Source organism: Mytilus californianus, unplaced genomic scaffold (genome assembly GCF_021869535.1).
Source record: "Mytilus californianus isolate M0D057914Y unplaced genomic scaffold, xbMytCali1.0.p SCAF_1, whole genome shotgun sequence".
NCBI classification, from domain to species: Eukaryota; Metazoa; Mollusca; class Bivalvia; order Mytilida; family Mytilidae; genus Mytilus; species Mytilus californianus.
Genome location: NW_026262581.1, coordinates 63209268 through 63227747, shown reverse-complemented (window position 1 = coordinate 63227747; position 18480 = coordinate 63209268). Strand labels below are relative to the sequence as shown.

At 31.6% G+C, this 18480-nt stretch overlaps 2 protein-coding genes across 2 annotated transcripts in view; both read left to right on the top strand.

Moving 5' to 3' along the window:
- LOC127722373 (carbohydrate sulfotransferase 15-like) overlaps positions 1-13869 on the top strand; it is a 31340-nt gene extending 17471 nt beyond the window's left edge. The window contains exons 3-8 of the mRNA XM_052229255.1: positions 48-255; positions 4024-4146; positions 4794-4950; positions 6295-6457; positions 12377-12524; positions 13374-13869. Of these exons, the coding sequence (XP_052085215.1) occupies positions 48-255; positions 4024-4146; positions 4794-4950; positions 6295-6457; positions 12377-12524; positions 13374-13558 (984 nt within the window). The 3' untranslated portion in view covers positions 13559-13869. The remainder of the gene's footprint in view (positions 1-47; positions 256-4023; positions 4147-4793; positions 4951-6294; positions 6458-12376; positions 12525-13373) is intronic.
- An 881-nt stretch (positions 13870-14750) lies between these two features.
- On the top strand, positions 14751-16387 carry LOC127722384 (uncharacterized). The gene has a single exon (XM_052229262.1). The coding sequence runs from the start codon at positions 15003-15005 to the stop codon at positions 15921-15923; it is 921 nt and encodes a 306-aa protein (XP_052085222.1). The 5' UTR covers positions 14751-15002; the 3' UTR covers positions 15924-16387.
- The last annotated feature ends 2093 nt before the right edge of the window (positions 16388-18480 follow it).

The following is an 18480-nucleotide window of genomic DNA, read 5'->3' as shown; positions in this document are numbered from 1 at the left end:
TACGACGATTTGTTTAGGAACTCTATACAAAACACAATTTTTTTCAGAAACCATTTCAGTATTTGCCAAACTTTAAGAACCCCTGCTGGAAAGATGTGAACCATACCATTAAATGTCTTCCATATTTTATGTTAATTGGGATGGACAAATCTGGATCATCAGATCTTTTCGATAGATTAATAAAACATCCTGAAATTAAGGGGAACACTGGGTCGCAAGGAAAAGAAACAATGTGGTGGAGCTGGAGAAGATATGGTGAGTATTCACAATTCCCTTGTGATTTTTATTTATATATTTGTTCAGTTTTTCACTGAATTCCCCGTAAAAAACATGTGAGGAATGAAATGTCTCATTTTATTTAAATTGACGATTTACGATGTTTAATACTGATTTGTTTGTGATGCTTTGTCTTAAAATGAACAAAGACTAGCTCGACCAGAATTGAACTATAAATTTCTCAAGCAAAGCTAGTCCTTGGTGTTTCGGTTACATTAAGACTCTTTTTTCATTCTTTCAATAATATACATTACTGTGCATATTCGTTTAGGAGTTGAATGCTTCTTTTTTGTTTTTGTTATTAAGGTTTAAAAGCGTTGACCGAAACACATTTTTATGGAGCGCGGAAACTAAAAATGTGCTCATAATCAACGATTTTGAAATTTGATAGAGGGTTGCTGCTTATAAGGAAGCTATTGAACCAAGAGTTCCAAACTGTTGAAATCATCCCTTCAATTTTTTTAAGGACGCAATCATGAGTTGGTTGACCATTATGGAATATCTGTTTGACAGATGACGACGGATATGTTCCAATTATGGTTACCACAATCCCGCCCTCTTTTCCTCGAAAGAGACCTACCGATTTAGACTAATCACCCTGTTTGTACTTACATGAGCAACACGAGTTTTGTTTAAAGGGGTTTCGTGTTGCTCTTTCTAAAGTGTTAAGTGTTTTTTTTTTTTGTGATTTTTAATTTGTCAATGTCTGTGTTGTTTATACCGGTAACAGTCTCGTTTATTCTTTGTCATGAAAAACGTGTTTCTATTTCAAATTTTCACAGTTGGTCAAGTTTCAGGGTTAGAACATTTACTTGACCGATGGTTTATTAATTTGGTGATGTCTTAGGGTATAGTTATAATTAGTATATAATTATATTTATTCTCATCACCAAATACATATATTATTAGGTACATAGAAGACATGTAAAACATTAATAAACATAAATACTAGTTTACAATATATACAACAACAACAAAAACAATTTCAATTTATTTAGGAGGACACACTCGCTTTTTTATAATTCTTATTAACTTGCATACATTTGTGAGATCTGTCCTATTTGTAGAAGACATAATTTCAGTAGATAGTACAATATTTGGCCTTCTATTTAATTTTGTTTTAAAAATTTATTTCTCTCTTCTATAAAATGTGAACAATTTATAATGTAATGGAATTCACCCCCAATGTCTAGATTGTATAAATTACACTTTCTAATTTCGACTGGAAGTTTATGGTTACATTTTTTTAAATTTACACAAAGACAAAAAAACATTTTTCGTCTAAAATATTAAAATCTTCTTCAAAACAAAATGAATTCTTAAAAATACGGTTATTCAAGGCTTTCGAACAGTTTTAAATAGTCTCAAGCCATGTTTGTTTGAATTGATCACACAATCTTGCTTCTATATTATATGTCTACCATTATGGATATATCATTTAAAAAGTACTGTGTGTTCCAGACAGATATAAGAAAATCCACATTCATCAAATATACGTTTAACAAATCTTAACCATTTAAAATCTATGTTTTTGGTTCAATACAAGTGGTACAGTAGTTTATACATAATACAAGAATACTTTGACTGTTTTCCCATCATTAATTTCTACCCGTAGGATCCAAAATTTTACATCAAAATTAAGTGGAAAACGTCCTAGCTCACCGTATATCATGCAGTTGGGAGTGGAAGATTTCAGATTCAGGAGCAACTTACAAAATTTAGATGAACCTTTTCAATAGTATCACAGTTACTGGTCCACATATTTCTGATCCATATAACAGAACAGGTTTGACTACTCTATAAAGAAGATCTAACTGACAAGAAACTGAAAGGCTATGAAATTTTCCCCTTTTAAGAGTCTCATACATCTCTTTTGTCCCCTTTTCAACCTTTGAATTAATTACCTTTTTATAATTTCATGATTTTGTCAATAAAATACCCAATAATTAAACTCTTGAACGATTTCTATCTCTTGATTATCTAAAACAAAGTGTAAATTGTCTGGTAATCTTCCACATGAAAAAAAATGGTTTTGGATACATTAACTTTTGATTTCCAGTTTTTACAGTATTCTTGAAAAATATCTAACTGTTTTTGAAGATGTCTTGTGGTGTTTCGGACATAAAAACAGTATCATCTGCATATAATAATAAAAAGATATTGAGAGATACATCAAGTTCATGTTCTATTTCTTCTGCAACCATGAAAAGGCCTTTACAGTTTTTCGTCTGTAAAAAAATTCCAAATCATTTAAAAATACTGCAAACACAAAAAAGGGGACATGTTTACCCTTTGCCTTACCCCATTATTACACGGAAAATATTTTACATTTTCCCATTTATATTGTTTTATAGTAACTTATGGCAAAGCCCATCCCTCCAAACTTTGTCAAAAGCCTTTTCAAAGTCTATAAATGCACAGTAAAGTTTTTTTCTTTCTTCTCTTCAGAAGTTCAAACAGAGAATGCAATATAAATAAATTATCCATAGTGCTATCATTGCCTAAAGCCACATTGTGTTTCATGTAAAATCAGGAAATCGTCAGAATGATTGTTCAAACACTCGGTTAAAACAGCCGTTAACACTTTCTTATCCTTTCTACGCTTTCTTTGAATTCTATATGTTCAGGTACGTCACATCCGTCTACATTTGTTGCATACAGACTAATAGATAATAGACAATGTACGTCAGAAAATAATTTAGAAAAATCTACTACTTTCAAAGTACAAAATCTATTTATAAAATTCACATTCCCTCGGAATATCTAGAAAATCCAAAATGGACCCACTATTTTCTATAAAATCGGAGAAAGTATTTGAAGGATCTTCATAATCAAAAATAAGAAAATCTCTGCGTGGCCGCTCGCCTTTTAAAATCGCCAACAAAACTAACAAATTTTCACCGCGATGACAAGTTCAGAAACTCGTTTTCAGTCTGACTAAAAGCATCCCAAGATGCATAAGACGTATACTCAGGTGGAATATACATAATTCCAAACAGTGCATCTGTATCAGTGTTCATTAAGTTAGAACTTACCTCGAACCAAAATACAGTTAATCACTGGATTTAACTAATCAACGTATTGTATAAGAGTAACACGACGTGTGTCGCATGTGGAGCAGGATCTGCTTACCTTTCCTAAGCATCTGAGATCTCCGCCGGTTTTTGATGGGGTTCAAGTTGTTCAGTCTTTTAGTTTTCTATGTTGTTTTTTGTGTACTGTTGTTTGTCTTTCGTCGTATTTCGTTTTATTTTTGCCATGTAATTGTCAGGTTGTTTCCGACTTATCAGTTTAAATATCCCTTTGGTATCTTTCGCCCCTCTTTTACAACACACCCTATAAAATTACAAAAATTCAACTCTTTTAATTACATTATTATTCAACAACCATGAAATTAAGAGTTTTATCAAGCGTTTCGCTTGTTTTCCTATGCATTGTTTTAACATTTTCACGGATAGCACGTGCAGTCATAGCTGTTGTTTGTTTTATATGGAAATACTATTTATATTGAAGTGCCTTATGTTCAAAATTACGGATTCTAATGAAACATATATGTAATGTACTTATTTCATATTACCAACTGCTCAAATGTTTTACCAAATGCAGTTTGAATTCACCTCTACAAACTGATCAAATTGTAATGCTTTTAAGCTCATTTCCTTCAGTGAAAATCAAGTGCAGTGTAAAAAATAGTTTTTGATTTTGTTTAAACTAATAGTTGTCTATAAAGTCCCAATCGTTTTTTAGGTTTATGGTTAACACGGAAAATAAAACGACAAAACCTTAATGATTACACATCCTACTTTGACGGGTCAGCAGCACATATAAGCAACACTACAAATGATCAAGGATATCATAACTTGATAGCAGGTTAGTAATCTTGCAATTATTCAATGGCTGAAGCATGATTGTAAGGTCACCATTTTGATAAATTTGTATCGGAAAGAAACGGGCGCTGGATGCAATGACGAGAAGATATTTTGACAGATCATTTCTTTGTCTTAAAATAATGTTTTTCACTGTGTTTAAAAGAGAGATATGACCCCTAAGCGGCAATCAACTACCGTCCGACAAACGCTTAAGACAACATTGAAAGTATTTATGCCATAGTGGATTTATCTACATCATTGAACTTAAACGTTGTATGTTGTATTTTGATCCCAAATATCTAACTTTTGATAAATTTATTTTTCTCGTTATGATATCGTGTCTTCCGTCTACGTTTCTTTAAAACATGTGTATAATAGCAAAGGAAATCGAAAGACTGATCGGTGTATAATTTTGCAGTGTTAAAACGAAGAAAGAAAAGATCGAACAAATCGGTATAACGAGTCTTTAGTCGTCGAAATATTCACAATATGAAGCTTTTAGACGAGCGAGTACAGCGAACGAACCAAACGTAGCGTTGTGTCGAGTAGCGAATATTTTGCATACATTCATACAAGTAAATGCAATAAAATAATGTTGAAGTAGTTGATTAACCCTGCCACAGTTGCTAAAAGTGTGCTTCTTTTCAGGTGATGGCACTCCAATGGACATGTGGGATTTTAGAGGATGGCCACAGATACCACAAAACCTGAATAAATCTGAACCTGAAATTCTTACTCCACATCTTATAAGACATCTTTATCCAGAAATGAAATTTATAATTATTTTACGAAATCCAATAGACAGGTACTTCAATTTTTAGAATTATGGCCATTTAATGATTAAACAACAAACAAATAAAATCTTTAGATAACTATGTTGATTTTACAGAACATATATTCTGAAGCAATAAAACACAACTTCAATTTGTTAGCGAAAATAAAAGATTTTTTTTTTATGTTGAATGACATAAATTAAGTTTACGATGATTTATTAAAATAATTCGTTACGTCAGCTCATTCGAAAGAAACGACTGTAATAAAATTGTCTGCTCTGTTTTTGGCATTGATATAAGTGTAAAAACAAAGATAATTGGTAGGAAGAAAACGCAGTGTTCATGACATTTTTTCTTTATGCTTTCCTAACTCGTGTCGTCCTGAACATGAAGGAATTATTTGCTCTTGTAAAATAAGGGGACAACCATTTGATATTGATTCTAAAGCTGGCCTGGTAATAGATACAAAAAAATAAACATGCGTAGCGACAGACTAAAATGAATGATCAATCCGCAATAAATCCTTCTGTCTACTCCCCATCTCCAGAATATCAAATGGTCGTCCCCTAAATGTTACTGTCCATCCTTTTCTTTCTTTTGTGTTTTGCCATTTTTCATCGGATAGTTTCCTTATTTGTTTTCAGTTGAAATATCCGATGGAGAATGTAAAAAAAAAAAATTCGTGATTATATCTTATAGAACTACTGTTTAGCAGCATTTTAACTCGTGTATCAGAAATATCACAGTATTGCAAACAATTTTTTATCTTCAAAAAATTTAACCTTTTTTGGTTGAATTTTCACGTTTGTTAGTACCGATCTGATAAGTTAAGCCTTTTCCAATAGAGTTTATAGTTTTTTCTTAGGCTGTGCTATTAAACACAACAGGCCCAAGTTAGGGGAGTGTTGAACACTCGCATACATGTTTTACCCCACAACATTCGTTATGTGCCTGCCTTGGTCGGAAGTCTGTAATTTAGTTTTGGTTGGTTGCTGTTGTCTATATTTGTTTTTGTTGATTGTTTTATACTTAAATTTGTTTTTGTTGATTGTTTTATACTTAAATTTGTTTTTGTTGATTGTTTTATACTTAAATTTGTTTTTGTTGATTGTTTTATACTTAAATTTGTTTTGAATTGTTACACATTTACTCATGCCGGGCCCTTTTATAGCTTACTTTACAGTATGGGTTTTGCTGATTATTGAAGGCCGTACCCTATTGTTGTGTACATCATCATCCTTTGGTCTCTCGTGGAATATTGTCTCATTGTCAATCATACCGTTTATATCACCATAGTTTGAACAAAATAAGGAGCGAAATCTAGTTTTTGATTTTCTTTTTTCATATGATTAACAAAATGTTGTTATAAATTGTAGATTATACTCGGATTATTTTTTTCTAAAACTTGGTATACCAACACGTGCTGCCTTTGATGTTGCTGTCAATTCTTCTCTGCAGATCCTTAATGAATGTAATCGTGTAAACAGTCTCCGGAAATGCTTGTATGATGCAAAACTACATTATAAATGGGATAACAAGGTACTTCTTGGAATATTTAATTCATATTTTATGGGCCGCCGCAGCGGAGGGGGCATTAAGTGTTACCCTTGTCCGTCTGTACGTTCGTTCGTACGTACGTCCCAAAATAAGTTTCCGTTCTCTAACTTTAGCTTGCCTCAACCAAATGTTATGAAACTTATAAATAATGCTTATTACCATAAAACTCAGATCAAGTTCGAATTTGGGTGGCGTCACTTTTACAGTTCTCTAGTTATGTCCCTTTATAACGTTATATGTAAGCGGGGGCATCATCTGTGTCCCATGGACACCTTCTTCATTTATTTTAGTTGGATAATGCAGACGCTTAAAATAGATTTTTTTCTTAATTTAAGGTAAGATGGTGATAGTATATTATCAATATTTATTGCAAAAGAAATGTAACTATTCTTCAGAATCATTTGGTGTTTACCTGTCTATTTACATTTTTGCAAGTTGGCTGTCCCATTGAATAAGAACAATTTATTGTTCTCTGTGGAGTTTATTCATTATGACCTTTAAATTTCTCCTTGAAAAGCCAATCATTCATTGATTAATTTACTCCCGGATATGGAAATGCATGTAACAATACTAAATAAGGGCACTCAACTGTATGTAGTGTTGTGTTTATTTTATATCAACTCATCAGAGCTCCAGAAAAGATTCACAAGTTGGGGTTTTTACCAATTTTGATTTAATTGAGTGAAATAGTTTTTTCAATTGCATTATAATTTCCAATTCACCCCTCAAGAAAATATCAAATTGTTATCATATCAAACAAAGATGTTCATTCACTGTTATCTTGAATATGTTTCTTTCAAGTATTGTATGTGATAGCCTTTTTATTCGGTTTAAACACTGACCAGCATTTTTTTTTTATGTTAAATTTGTGTTTGGTTTGTTTCAACTGTTCTGCCAGTTTCGTATTTTTTCTGTCAATTTCTATTAATTGGTGTTATAACAAAATGCTGTCATGATTTATTCAATATCAGAGGAAACTTTGGCAATGTGTAAATTTTTATTGATGATATGCATATGCTCAGCACTGTCATTTTGTCTTGTCACTGCTGACAGCTGAACATTTGGGGTCCCTTCGTCGCCCCAAACACTTGTACATGTTGTAATTTTGTTGTCTCAGTGGCTTGCGGTAGACTTACATTCAGAGCAATAAATATATATATGAGACCCCCGTTTAATCGAATTTATTTAGCAATGGGTTCTTCCTTTCAGTGTCTTTGATTACATTTAGTAGTATTTTCATAGAAGGAAGAAAGGACACCGTTGATGATTTCGTCTAAAATGTCACATATATTTGGATTTGTCGCCTTCTCCATTAAGGAATTGATAATTTGACTTGCGTACTTCTGTGCTTCCACACAGCGGTCTGTTTTCCAATAATTCAACACAATATACGACTTTTTTACTCGCAGTGTTTTTTTCTGCCTCTCCAACACTGGCACTAGTCTCAGAAAAAAATTTCCTATATACCTATATTAAGGTATATAGGAAATTTTTTCTGAGACAAGTGCATGTGCTCTCCGACTCATGGTCTACCAAAGAAAATTTTATAAACTTGTCCTTTATGTTTACCGGGGATACAGCTTTGAGTAAAGGAAAATTCCTTCCAACAGGGACCCAGATCAGATATTTGATGTAACGCTCTATTTTTAGAACGAAAGTAGATTTCTTAACTCTGATTTCCTAATATTACAAAAATAGATTTACGCGACAACAATTTATCAATTATGGTAAATAACGCACATGCAAGCGACAAGTAGGGTTGAGAACTTATAGTTTTAACATATAATTGGGTTATCTTTGAATTAATTGGGTTTTTGAACGCTGCATTTGTCAATATTGAATTGGGTTTTCAATTGTTTTTATTGAATAATCACGAAAATACGCAGCTTATCTGGAGCTCTGTCTCTCACTCATTTTAGTGGGTTACTAAATGGTTTAAAGGAAATGTTTACCTATTTGGAAATTTGCTTTATCACTATAAAACCATAATAAACTGATATAACTTATTTGCAATATGCACAATTATTATTAAATTGTCCACAACTTCTCATAGTATTTTACAAACGTTTTATTTTTCAATTAGTTCTATAACACTGATTATAAACAGAAAAAAAAATCCGACATAAAATTTTGCTATTTTGCTATGGAAATTTGTGGCTTCCAGTTTTTTGGTTTTTGTTTTTGTTTGACCAATAAAGTTTATATATAGTTAGGTACCCAATATTGGCCATTCACCATGTCCTAATTTTTATTCTGTTTATTATTCTATTATAAATTTTGTTATGTTTGATCAGGGACTTTCAATACTAGTATAGACAGTCCCTGGTTTGATTAACATGATTAAAAAGAACCTCATATTGAATGAACACATTCAAGAATAACCAGTGGAAATACTTTTAATAAATATATCCAGAGTGTGTTATGTTCAACTGATATTTCAAGAGTTATACCATCTATATATAACCTGGGACATAATATATTAACGGGACTTGACACTCGGCACTTGTCGCGTCAGTTCTAATTACAGATGTGGTACGGAAACGGAGATGTGTCAAATTACGTACTCGCTATTATTGACGACAACATACGGCTCTACATTACCAATTCGAATTGAAATCGGTTTTAAAATAATGATTGGAAATTTTCTTACATTTTATAACACTTATGTAAAAATATTAAATTAATTCCAAAGTGATAAAATGAACAATTATACAGATACTAAATGTTTTTTTAAGAGAAAACGGCAATTGCGATTATAGCTTTCTTTCCTTTTGTATCTATTTCTTATTATTAAACGAATTTTCACTTAAAAAGTGTTCGAATGTGTGTTTTTTGTTAGAGTCCTTGTTGTTGCAAGGATTCTGATCTTCTGTAAAAATTGTGTTTATTGAGGAAACAAGTTATGATAAATATAAGCTAGTCCCCCTTTGATAAACCTTTATTATTTATTCGATACAAATTTAAAGAGTTATTTATATTTTATTTTACATTGGGAATTTAATTATTTTCAAAGAGTCTGCACTCCTGTGGTGTAGTAACCATTCAACCTCCTGTGTACAAGGTGTAAATATAAACTCATTAGAGCATGTTGTGATTTACCTGGTAATAAAATAATTCATACCTAGTATACATGTCGTACTGTGAAATTAAAATGTCTCGGAGATATGCTTATGTTTATTCAAATGAGAAATTAATTGCATTTTTTTTTAAATATTTAATCTTAAGAATTAACAATTTTGTTAAATATAACGTGTGCTTTTATCGATTTCGCTAAAGCTTTTGATACCGTCTGGAAAAATGGTCTGTGGCAAAAATTACTATTAAATGATATAAATGGTAAAATGTAAAATGTAATTTTTAACATGTACTATAGTGGTATTAAATCTCGTATTTCATTTAATGGTGAAACTACCGAATACTTTCTATGTAATATTGGTGTTAGACAGGGAGAAAACTTATCTCCTTTTCTTTTTTCTTTGTATCTGAATGACTTGGAAGATTTTTTTCATAGAAATGAAGTATTAGGTTTAAACTCAGTGACAAATGAAATAGAAGAACAAATAGATATTTACTTGAAACTTTATGTACTACTTTATGCAGATGATACTGTTTTATTTTCTGAAACTGCACAAGATCTTCAACATCAGCTAAATACATTTTATGAATACTGTGAAATATGGAAACTGAAGGTTAATTCAACTAAAACAAAAATTGTTATTTTTGGTAATGGTAGATTGTCAAACAATCTAAATTTTACACTTGGTGGTAATGATTTAGAAATTGTCAAGGATATATCATATTTAGGCATTATTTTTTCGAAAACGGGTAGTTTCACAAGTGCTAAAAATCAACTCATTAGTAAAGCCATCAAAGCTACTAGTATGTATGAAGTCCTAAAAAAGGGCCGTTTACATAACCTGACAGTTAAATGTCAGTACGATCTGTTTGATAAAATTGTTAGGCCATTATTGCTATACGGCTGTGAAATTTGGGGATTTAGTTATATTGATGCAATAGAAAGAGTCCATTTGAGGTTCTGTAAACTTTTATTTAATTTGAAAAAATCAACCCCAAACTTTATGGTTTATGGGGAGCTAGGCGCTTATCCTAAGTCAGTATATGTGGAACACCGTATGGTAACCTTTTGGTCTAACATTGTAAATGGTTCTGATCAGAAATTAACAAATATTCTGTAAAGATATATTTATAAACTAAACGAATATAGTGGATATACTTTTGAATGGTTGATTTGTATAAAAAATATCTTGAATAAATATGGATTTTCAAATATTTGGATAAATCAGAGTAATTGCAGTTTTAATCCAAAATGGTTAAAGTTGAGCATTAAACAGAGAATACTTGATCAATTTCAGCAGACTTGGAAATCAGAACTGGAAAACTCTCCAAAAGCATTATGTTATAAACTATTTAAAGAAAATTTGGAATTTGAAGAATATTTAGACTTATTACCTTATAAAGATAGAATAGCTTTATGTAGGTTTAGAACTGGAAATCACCGGTTACCTATAGAAACCGGTAGATGGCTTGGAATTGTTAGACAGGAAAGGTTCTGTGTACTTTGTAATTCTCGAGAGATAGGTGATAAATTTCACTATATTCTAAACTGTACAGCTCTAACAGAAAGTAGAAGAGCTTTTCTTAAACCTTACTATGTAAGTCGAGTAAATGTTTTCAACAAATACTCGGGTATTGAAAAATTTGTGTAAATTAATCAGAATTATCAATACAGAAGTATGTTCTCCAGGTTGATCATCGATCTCTCATCTTTTTATGCTCGTTTTGTACAAACTTGTCATGCGCAGAATCTGTATGTAATTATATGTAAACATGTCTTTCTTTGTACCATTAACTTGGTTTTATAAGAAATAAAGAATCAGATCAAAAATTGTTTTCTTAGTAGAAAATTATTATTGTAATTATTGATGGTATGTCATTAAATTCATTTCTTTCGTAAGAAAAAAGATAACTTTTAACTTTGTCGCTTTATTTAAGTGCAAAATAAAAGGGATAATAAATAAAAAACGGTGGCCATAAATCAGTGACCATTTCACAACGCTTTAAATCACTTCACATCCTGAAAATCTCTCTTTTATGTGTCATTCTAAATACCAAATTATATTTTGTTTGTTATAAAATTAAATATAAAACGTTTTTGACGATCGTTTAAAAATATTCCGTAAATTTACACAGCCGTTGAAACATATTTCACTCCAAATCCTCGCAAGTCTCGAAAAATCTCGCGACAAGGTGTTTGATCATGTTATAAGGAAACCCTACGAGATTCTAATGCCGTTAGTATAATAGCCCCAGATATAACAGCATCACATATTCCAGTTGTTTCTATATCATTGTTATGTAATCACTCTATTGAAACTCTCCCTAATAGTAAATAATTGCAGAAATATTTTTTTAAAAAAGGGCAATTAACTGGAATAAAGGTATGGTGCTAATGTGAAAAGAATTTTCACAAAAAAATCGCAAACCTTAATGTTTTTAGAATACAAAGAAAATTGGCTTTTCGCTCTGACAATATGTGTCATTATTTAGTATTGGTGCATGCATTTTCAGCACCAGCAGTTACATTTTTGTTCAAGTTAATAAATAAATGAATGATTGGCTTTTCAAGGAGAAATTTAAAGTTACCAGTGAATAAACTCTACAGCATTACAATAACAATTTATTGAATGGGACAGCTGAACTTGCAAAAGTTTAAATGGACAGGTAAACACCAAAATGAATGATTCTGACGAAAAGTTTCACCTCTTTCGCAATAATACATTTATTTATTTTTTTTACACTGGAAATGATTCCGTTGATTCGATTGTTTAAACCCGGTTAAGTGAGAACCATTCTTTTGATAATGTATTCGGTTTTTTTCAGGCTCGGATACATTTGGGATTCTACTATGTATTTTTGTTAGAATGGTTTAAAGTTTTCCCTAGAGACCAGTTCATCATTTTAAGGACAGAAGATTATTCTAAAGATATGTCCTACCACATGTCAAAACTGTATAAATTTCTGGGAGCAGGTAAGATAATCGTGACCTTCTGAATGGCATTTAATTACTCATACCGCATAGTAAGCTATAAAAGGTCCCGACATGACAAATGTAAAACAAGTCAAACGAAAAAACTAACGGCCTGCTTTATGCACAAAACTATAAACGAAAAACAAATATGAGAAACAGAAACAAACGACAACTACTGAATTAAAGGTTCATAACTTGAAACAGAATGTATTTTGGCTCTAAACCTTCCCCCTAAGTTCATATTTCATCCACTATATTATTCCATATTCTATATGCTCTTTGCAACACATTTCAGTATATGATGTACTCAAACTTTCGTATGTCAAAATTATTAGTGTTTATAATATTTGCATCCTTCTAGATCTTCTTTGCTTCAAATAAATCGTATCGAAAATATTCTTTAAATTTGTTTGTATTTTCAGTATCATATAGTATGTCATCTTTTTTCTTAATTTCCTTACCAAACCTCTAGAATGTGACTTTAAATATTCACAAAAATAAAGTATATGTTCTGAATCAAAAGTTAAAAACCTAGGGCTATCAACATTCCACAATCCATAGGGAAACACGGACCCTACTAAAATCATTGAGTAATTAGGTGCTCCGTATGGGAAAGCGGACCTGTTCTACTATCGACACCACTAATTTAGTTTAACATGATTAATAAATTCAGTTCTTATATGAAAAGTAAAATAACAAAGCCGATTGTACAAAACATGTGTGGCAACCTTTACCATGCAAGCGTTGTTCCTTTAAGATTATATAATATATCAGAGTTTGTCGTTGATATAATGTTTGTTTAAGTCTATTGATTTGACGATATCTAATAAGTTGTATCTTTATCTATAGGTGAACTAAGTATGAAGCAAATGAAAGATTTGGGAATTCTGTCAAGGGAGCATAAACATAGAACAAAAGAAAAACAGAAAGTTGCACCAATGTCAAATGTAACTAGAGATAAACTATTGAATTTATATACGCCATTCAACAATGCGCTGTCAGTTATGCTGAATGATTCGCGTTTTCGGTGGTAAGACATTCAACAGAAACTTGAAATGGACACCAAAGATCTCGTTTATTTCATAGCGAGCTGGCATTATTTATGGAATATCACGAAGCTGAGTTAGTGGAAATGCTGCAAGGTTGTTTTTTTTGGGGGGGGGGAGGAAGAGTGACACCATTGGAATTGTTTTTTTTTATCTATAATTAGATATTTGCAATTTCTGTGGAAAGACATGAGAACTGTATCTAATTTATTGTATGCCATTATATTGGTAAGTTATGTGTTGTTTGCTTGTTATAGCGCTTGATAACTTTAGTTTTTATTATTAAATTTGTTTTATTATTTTATAATTTATTACATTTTTATCTTTGCCCCACTTACTATGTTTTTTTTTTCTGAGAACTCTCATAATTGTTTGCATGTTTTGTTTGTTACGTTTCACTCACGTCTCAACGTCGGGCAGTTTATTGCAATTTTTATTAGAGTTCTACGACTGCGCACTACCTATTGTCTACATTTTCTGAATAGCTGTGATACTAATTCAATGATATGATTTTCTGTCTCTTTAATTTTTCTTCAATATTAATTAATGTGATATCAAGAAACAGAAAGAATACTAAGAACTTTAAAAATAAAACTTCTATAATATAAACGCGACTTAAAGACTACATCCCTTACATTATAACAACCGCAAATAAAAATATTGAATTTGAATCTGATCCACAAATATTCCCGTACGATTTCAAAAAATGACAAACCTGCTACAGATTATCATCTGGTAATACTAATCGGCCATCTGCGAACGGGGGAATGTTTCCGCTGTCCTTTTCCGTTGACATTACTTGGAAAACTCAAAGCCTCGTATATCTGGTAACATGAACTAAACCAAAATATGATATCTAATATTTAGTACTTAATATGTAGGGCAAACAGCAAACAGGACGTTAATTTTTCAAATAAACACAAAAACATCTTTACTGCTTCCTCAGATAAGTGATTCAGAAGTCCACTCGAAACCACCCAGAAACAACCAGGACAATCACATATGCAATTGGAAGTTTCCCGTAAAAGTTGCGAACTCTCTTGGATTAAACGATTCCAGACAGCATATCCCACTAAACTAAATGGAGAGTGCGCATGCCTAAAAGGAACAGACGTGTTTTGAAGCTCCGATAAAAAAATGTGATTTTCTCAGGAAAACAGCTTCCATATGTGACTTAAACATGTTTTAGTGCCTTTATTTCAGTGTTTGTAAGGTACGGACATCAACTATTTAAATTTTGAATCATATTTAACATAAAACTAAGATGTGACATTGAACAGGTATAATGTTTCAATAGTACCATTCGAGTGCACCTTTAAAAAGTAAACAAACACGATGATGATATAGTTATTCGAGTGTCCGTCATTAAAAACAAAACTTGCGATATAATATATTTGTGTCCAATACTTTTGAAGAAACCAAACATATTTTAATGCAGGTTGATGAATGCAATACACCTGATTCCTTAAATTCAAAAAAGCGAAGACGTAGAAACTCATCCAGACCATTCCCCCAAAATACACAGATTGCCAAAAAAACAAATCTTACCAGAAGTACTAAACTTGATAGCTCTACTGATAGCATGGCAGCGACCAACCAACAACTAATTGTTAGCATTAGTGACAGTGATATCGCAAAAATAGCTATAGCAGTTAAGCAAATTTTGACTGATGAGTTCAAAGCCCTTATTGAAGAAAAACAGAGGCCTATTCTCTTTGAACTAGCCGAAATAAAACAAAAGCAAACTGGATTAGAATTCTCCTATGGAGAAGATGTCAAAAACTTTAAAAACCAGATAGACTATCTAAAAATTAGATGTGATGAGCTAGAACAGCATAGCCGGAAGCAATATGTAAGGCTTAGCGGAGTGCCGTATACTATAGGCGAAAATACCGATACAAAAATTATAGAAATCGCCAATGAATTAGGTGTTATTATGCAGCCAAATGACATAATGATTAGTCATCGTACAGGGAAAGCTAAACCTAGACAGATTATTGCTCGAATACCAAACCATAATCTAAAAAAGAAACTGCTGAAGGCATCCAAACAACTAAAAAACAGACCTGATCTACAAGGTAATTCAATTAATCAAGACCTCACCGTAGCCAGAAGTGGTCTAGCTTACGAAGCATTGCAGTTAGTGAGAAGGAAGAAAATCAAGTCAACTTTTGTGGTAGGTGGAAAAATATATGTATATGACTTATCAGAAACTAGACATGTTATCCGGAATGAAATTGAATTCTCCAAGATGTTGAGTGTATGCCATATCGACACAGACATCTCTGATGATGAATCTACACCTGAAAAACAACCTGTAACTGATGAAGTAGTGATGGAAAGTGGGAGCTAAATCTATCTCGACGGTTTTGTTTCAAGCAAACCGCTGACTACAAAAAAATAAGATATTACTTGTCACAAATCTCAGTCTGAAATAGTAATTTAAAATTGTTCTGAGTAAAAGAATATTATTTTTTAATTTTGAAATACCTGTAACTGTAATATAGGGTCTGTTTGAATGTCTTTACTTGATTTATTGTCAAGAACTCGTTCTCTTTCTACATTTTATTATCTCAATTTCAACATGTTAATAAAAGTTGTCTCCTTAGACAACAGATACTATAAGACAGCATTCTGAAAGTATTATGTACTGCTAAAACGTTTGAAAAGATATTTGTATAAAGTTAATACAAATATCATGCTACTTTCGTATGAAAAAAAAAACAGATTAAGCCAACAGATTTTTTCTGTATTCCTTGACATTGTTATTTTAATTTGAAGCATATCAATAACATAAAGTATATTTTCTTTTTCTTTTAATTCCTTGGTTTTTTTTTGTTGTTGTTTTTTTAATTTTTTTAAATTTATTACAGATACATTTGCATTTAATACTTTGTGCATACTGATTCAAAAAGAAAACTTTTTCTTTTTTTTTGTTGTCCACATAAACTGAAAACATAAGGAAAGATCCTATACTAATTTTAATTTATAATTAAAGTCACACTGGAAGGTCTTAACCAACAACTAAACAATTTGTGTATATATGTTGTTACACTAGATGTTTTTTTTTTATTTTATTTTGTTTTATATGCCTGTTCTGTGGTTTGCCATGCTTTATGTCTGTTTGAACTTGTTTATTATATTGTTGAAGCCCCACCCTTATATTTTGTATCCTGGTTTTTTTTTTGTAACTTTATATGTCTACTGATATAACTACTTATAGAATAAGGGTGGGGTTAAATTATACAAGGTCAACTCGAATTCATCGTAAAAAATGAATTGACATGCATACTGTTGTTCTTGTATTACTTATGCTTCGATATAGTTATTTAGGGATCATAATTGCTCTTTATATACTGTAATATTTGAATTAGATCAACTTCCCATAATACCATTTTCAAGTACACGATTAACTTCCACTGTGTTTAAAGAAGTACCGAGGTACCATTTTGTGAAAACTGAGCATATTTGTTATTTAATATTTCTTGTAGTTTTTATTATCTTGCTTTCTGGTGATATTGAAACAAATCCTGGGCCATCAATTACAAATGATGCTAGCCTAAATGATTCAGTTTCAAATTTAGATCTTCGCGATTTGATTACATTTACTTGCATTAATATTCAAAGTATAAAATCAAAACTTGATATTTTGGAGGCAGAGCTTGGGGATAGAGATATAATTATGTTAACAGAATCTTGGTTAAAGCCGAACACATCAGACAAATCAGTTGTATTATCAAACTTTAAGGCTCCTTATCGTAACGACAGAGAAGGTGATAAGCTTGGAGAGGGAGTCATGATGTATGTAAAACAAAATATCCCAAGTAAGCGACGAAATGATCTAGAAATCAATACTCTCGAATGCTTATGGGTTGAAGTAGTAGTTAAGGATCGTAAAGTATTGTTTGGCCTATTTTACAGACCTCCGGATTCACCATATCATATTTGGAATCATATAAATCAATCAATCGAATACGCAGTATATAGCAGTATAGAAAGTATAGTGGTCATGGGTGACTTCAATGAAAACTTACTACTGACAAACCGTAATAATTTAAAAAACATAATATTAGATAATGGTATGCACCAAGCAATTACCGAGCCAACATTTTATTGTGAAAATTCCTCATCACTCCTCGACCCCCTTATAGTTAATGATATCCATATTCTTGCATATGACGAAGTGAGTGAAAATATTTTGGAAGCAAATACTAGGTTCCATTGTCCGGTAAGTGGAATACTTAATTTACACAAACCGAAATACACCAAATTTAAACGTAAGGTTTGGGATTTTGAAAAGGGGACTACGATCGCTACTGTGAGGAGTTAAGACAAGTTGACTGGGATACATTACTTGATACGAATTTAAATAATGCAGTCTCCATTGTTACACTAGATGCTGCTAACAAGCATATACCAAGTAAATTAATTGTTGTTCGCACGAAAGGTCCTCCTTGGATTACATCATTTATCAGGAGACAAATTCGTAAACGGAAACGTTCGCACAAAAAAGCCAAAAAATACAATACTCCTGAGTCTTGGAAAAACTTTAAGAAAATTAGGAATGAATGTGTAAATTTGATTAAACTAGCAAAAACCCATTATTTTGAAAAACTTGTGAATCATAAGATTCACACGTAGATTCCATTAAGAATTGGTGGAAAAAATTGAGTAACATGGCTGGGCTTCCTTCCAAATCCTCAGACTACCCCCTATCCTATTAAATGATACCTACTTAGACGATAATAAGGATAAAGCAAATGCCTTTAATCGTTTTTTTTGTGATCAATCAAGTCTTGATGACTCATCTACAAATATCCCAGAATTAAATTTAGATGACATCATTCATACTTTAGATAATATAATTATAACGCAAGAAGAAGTTCATGACCAACTCCTCTTGTTAGATG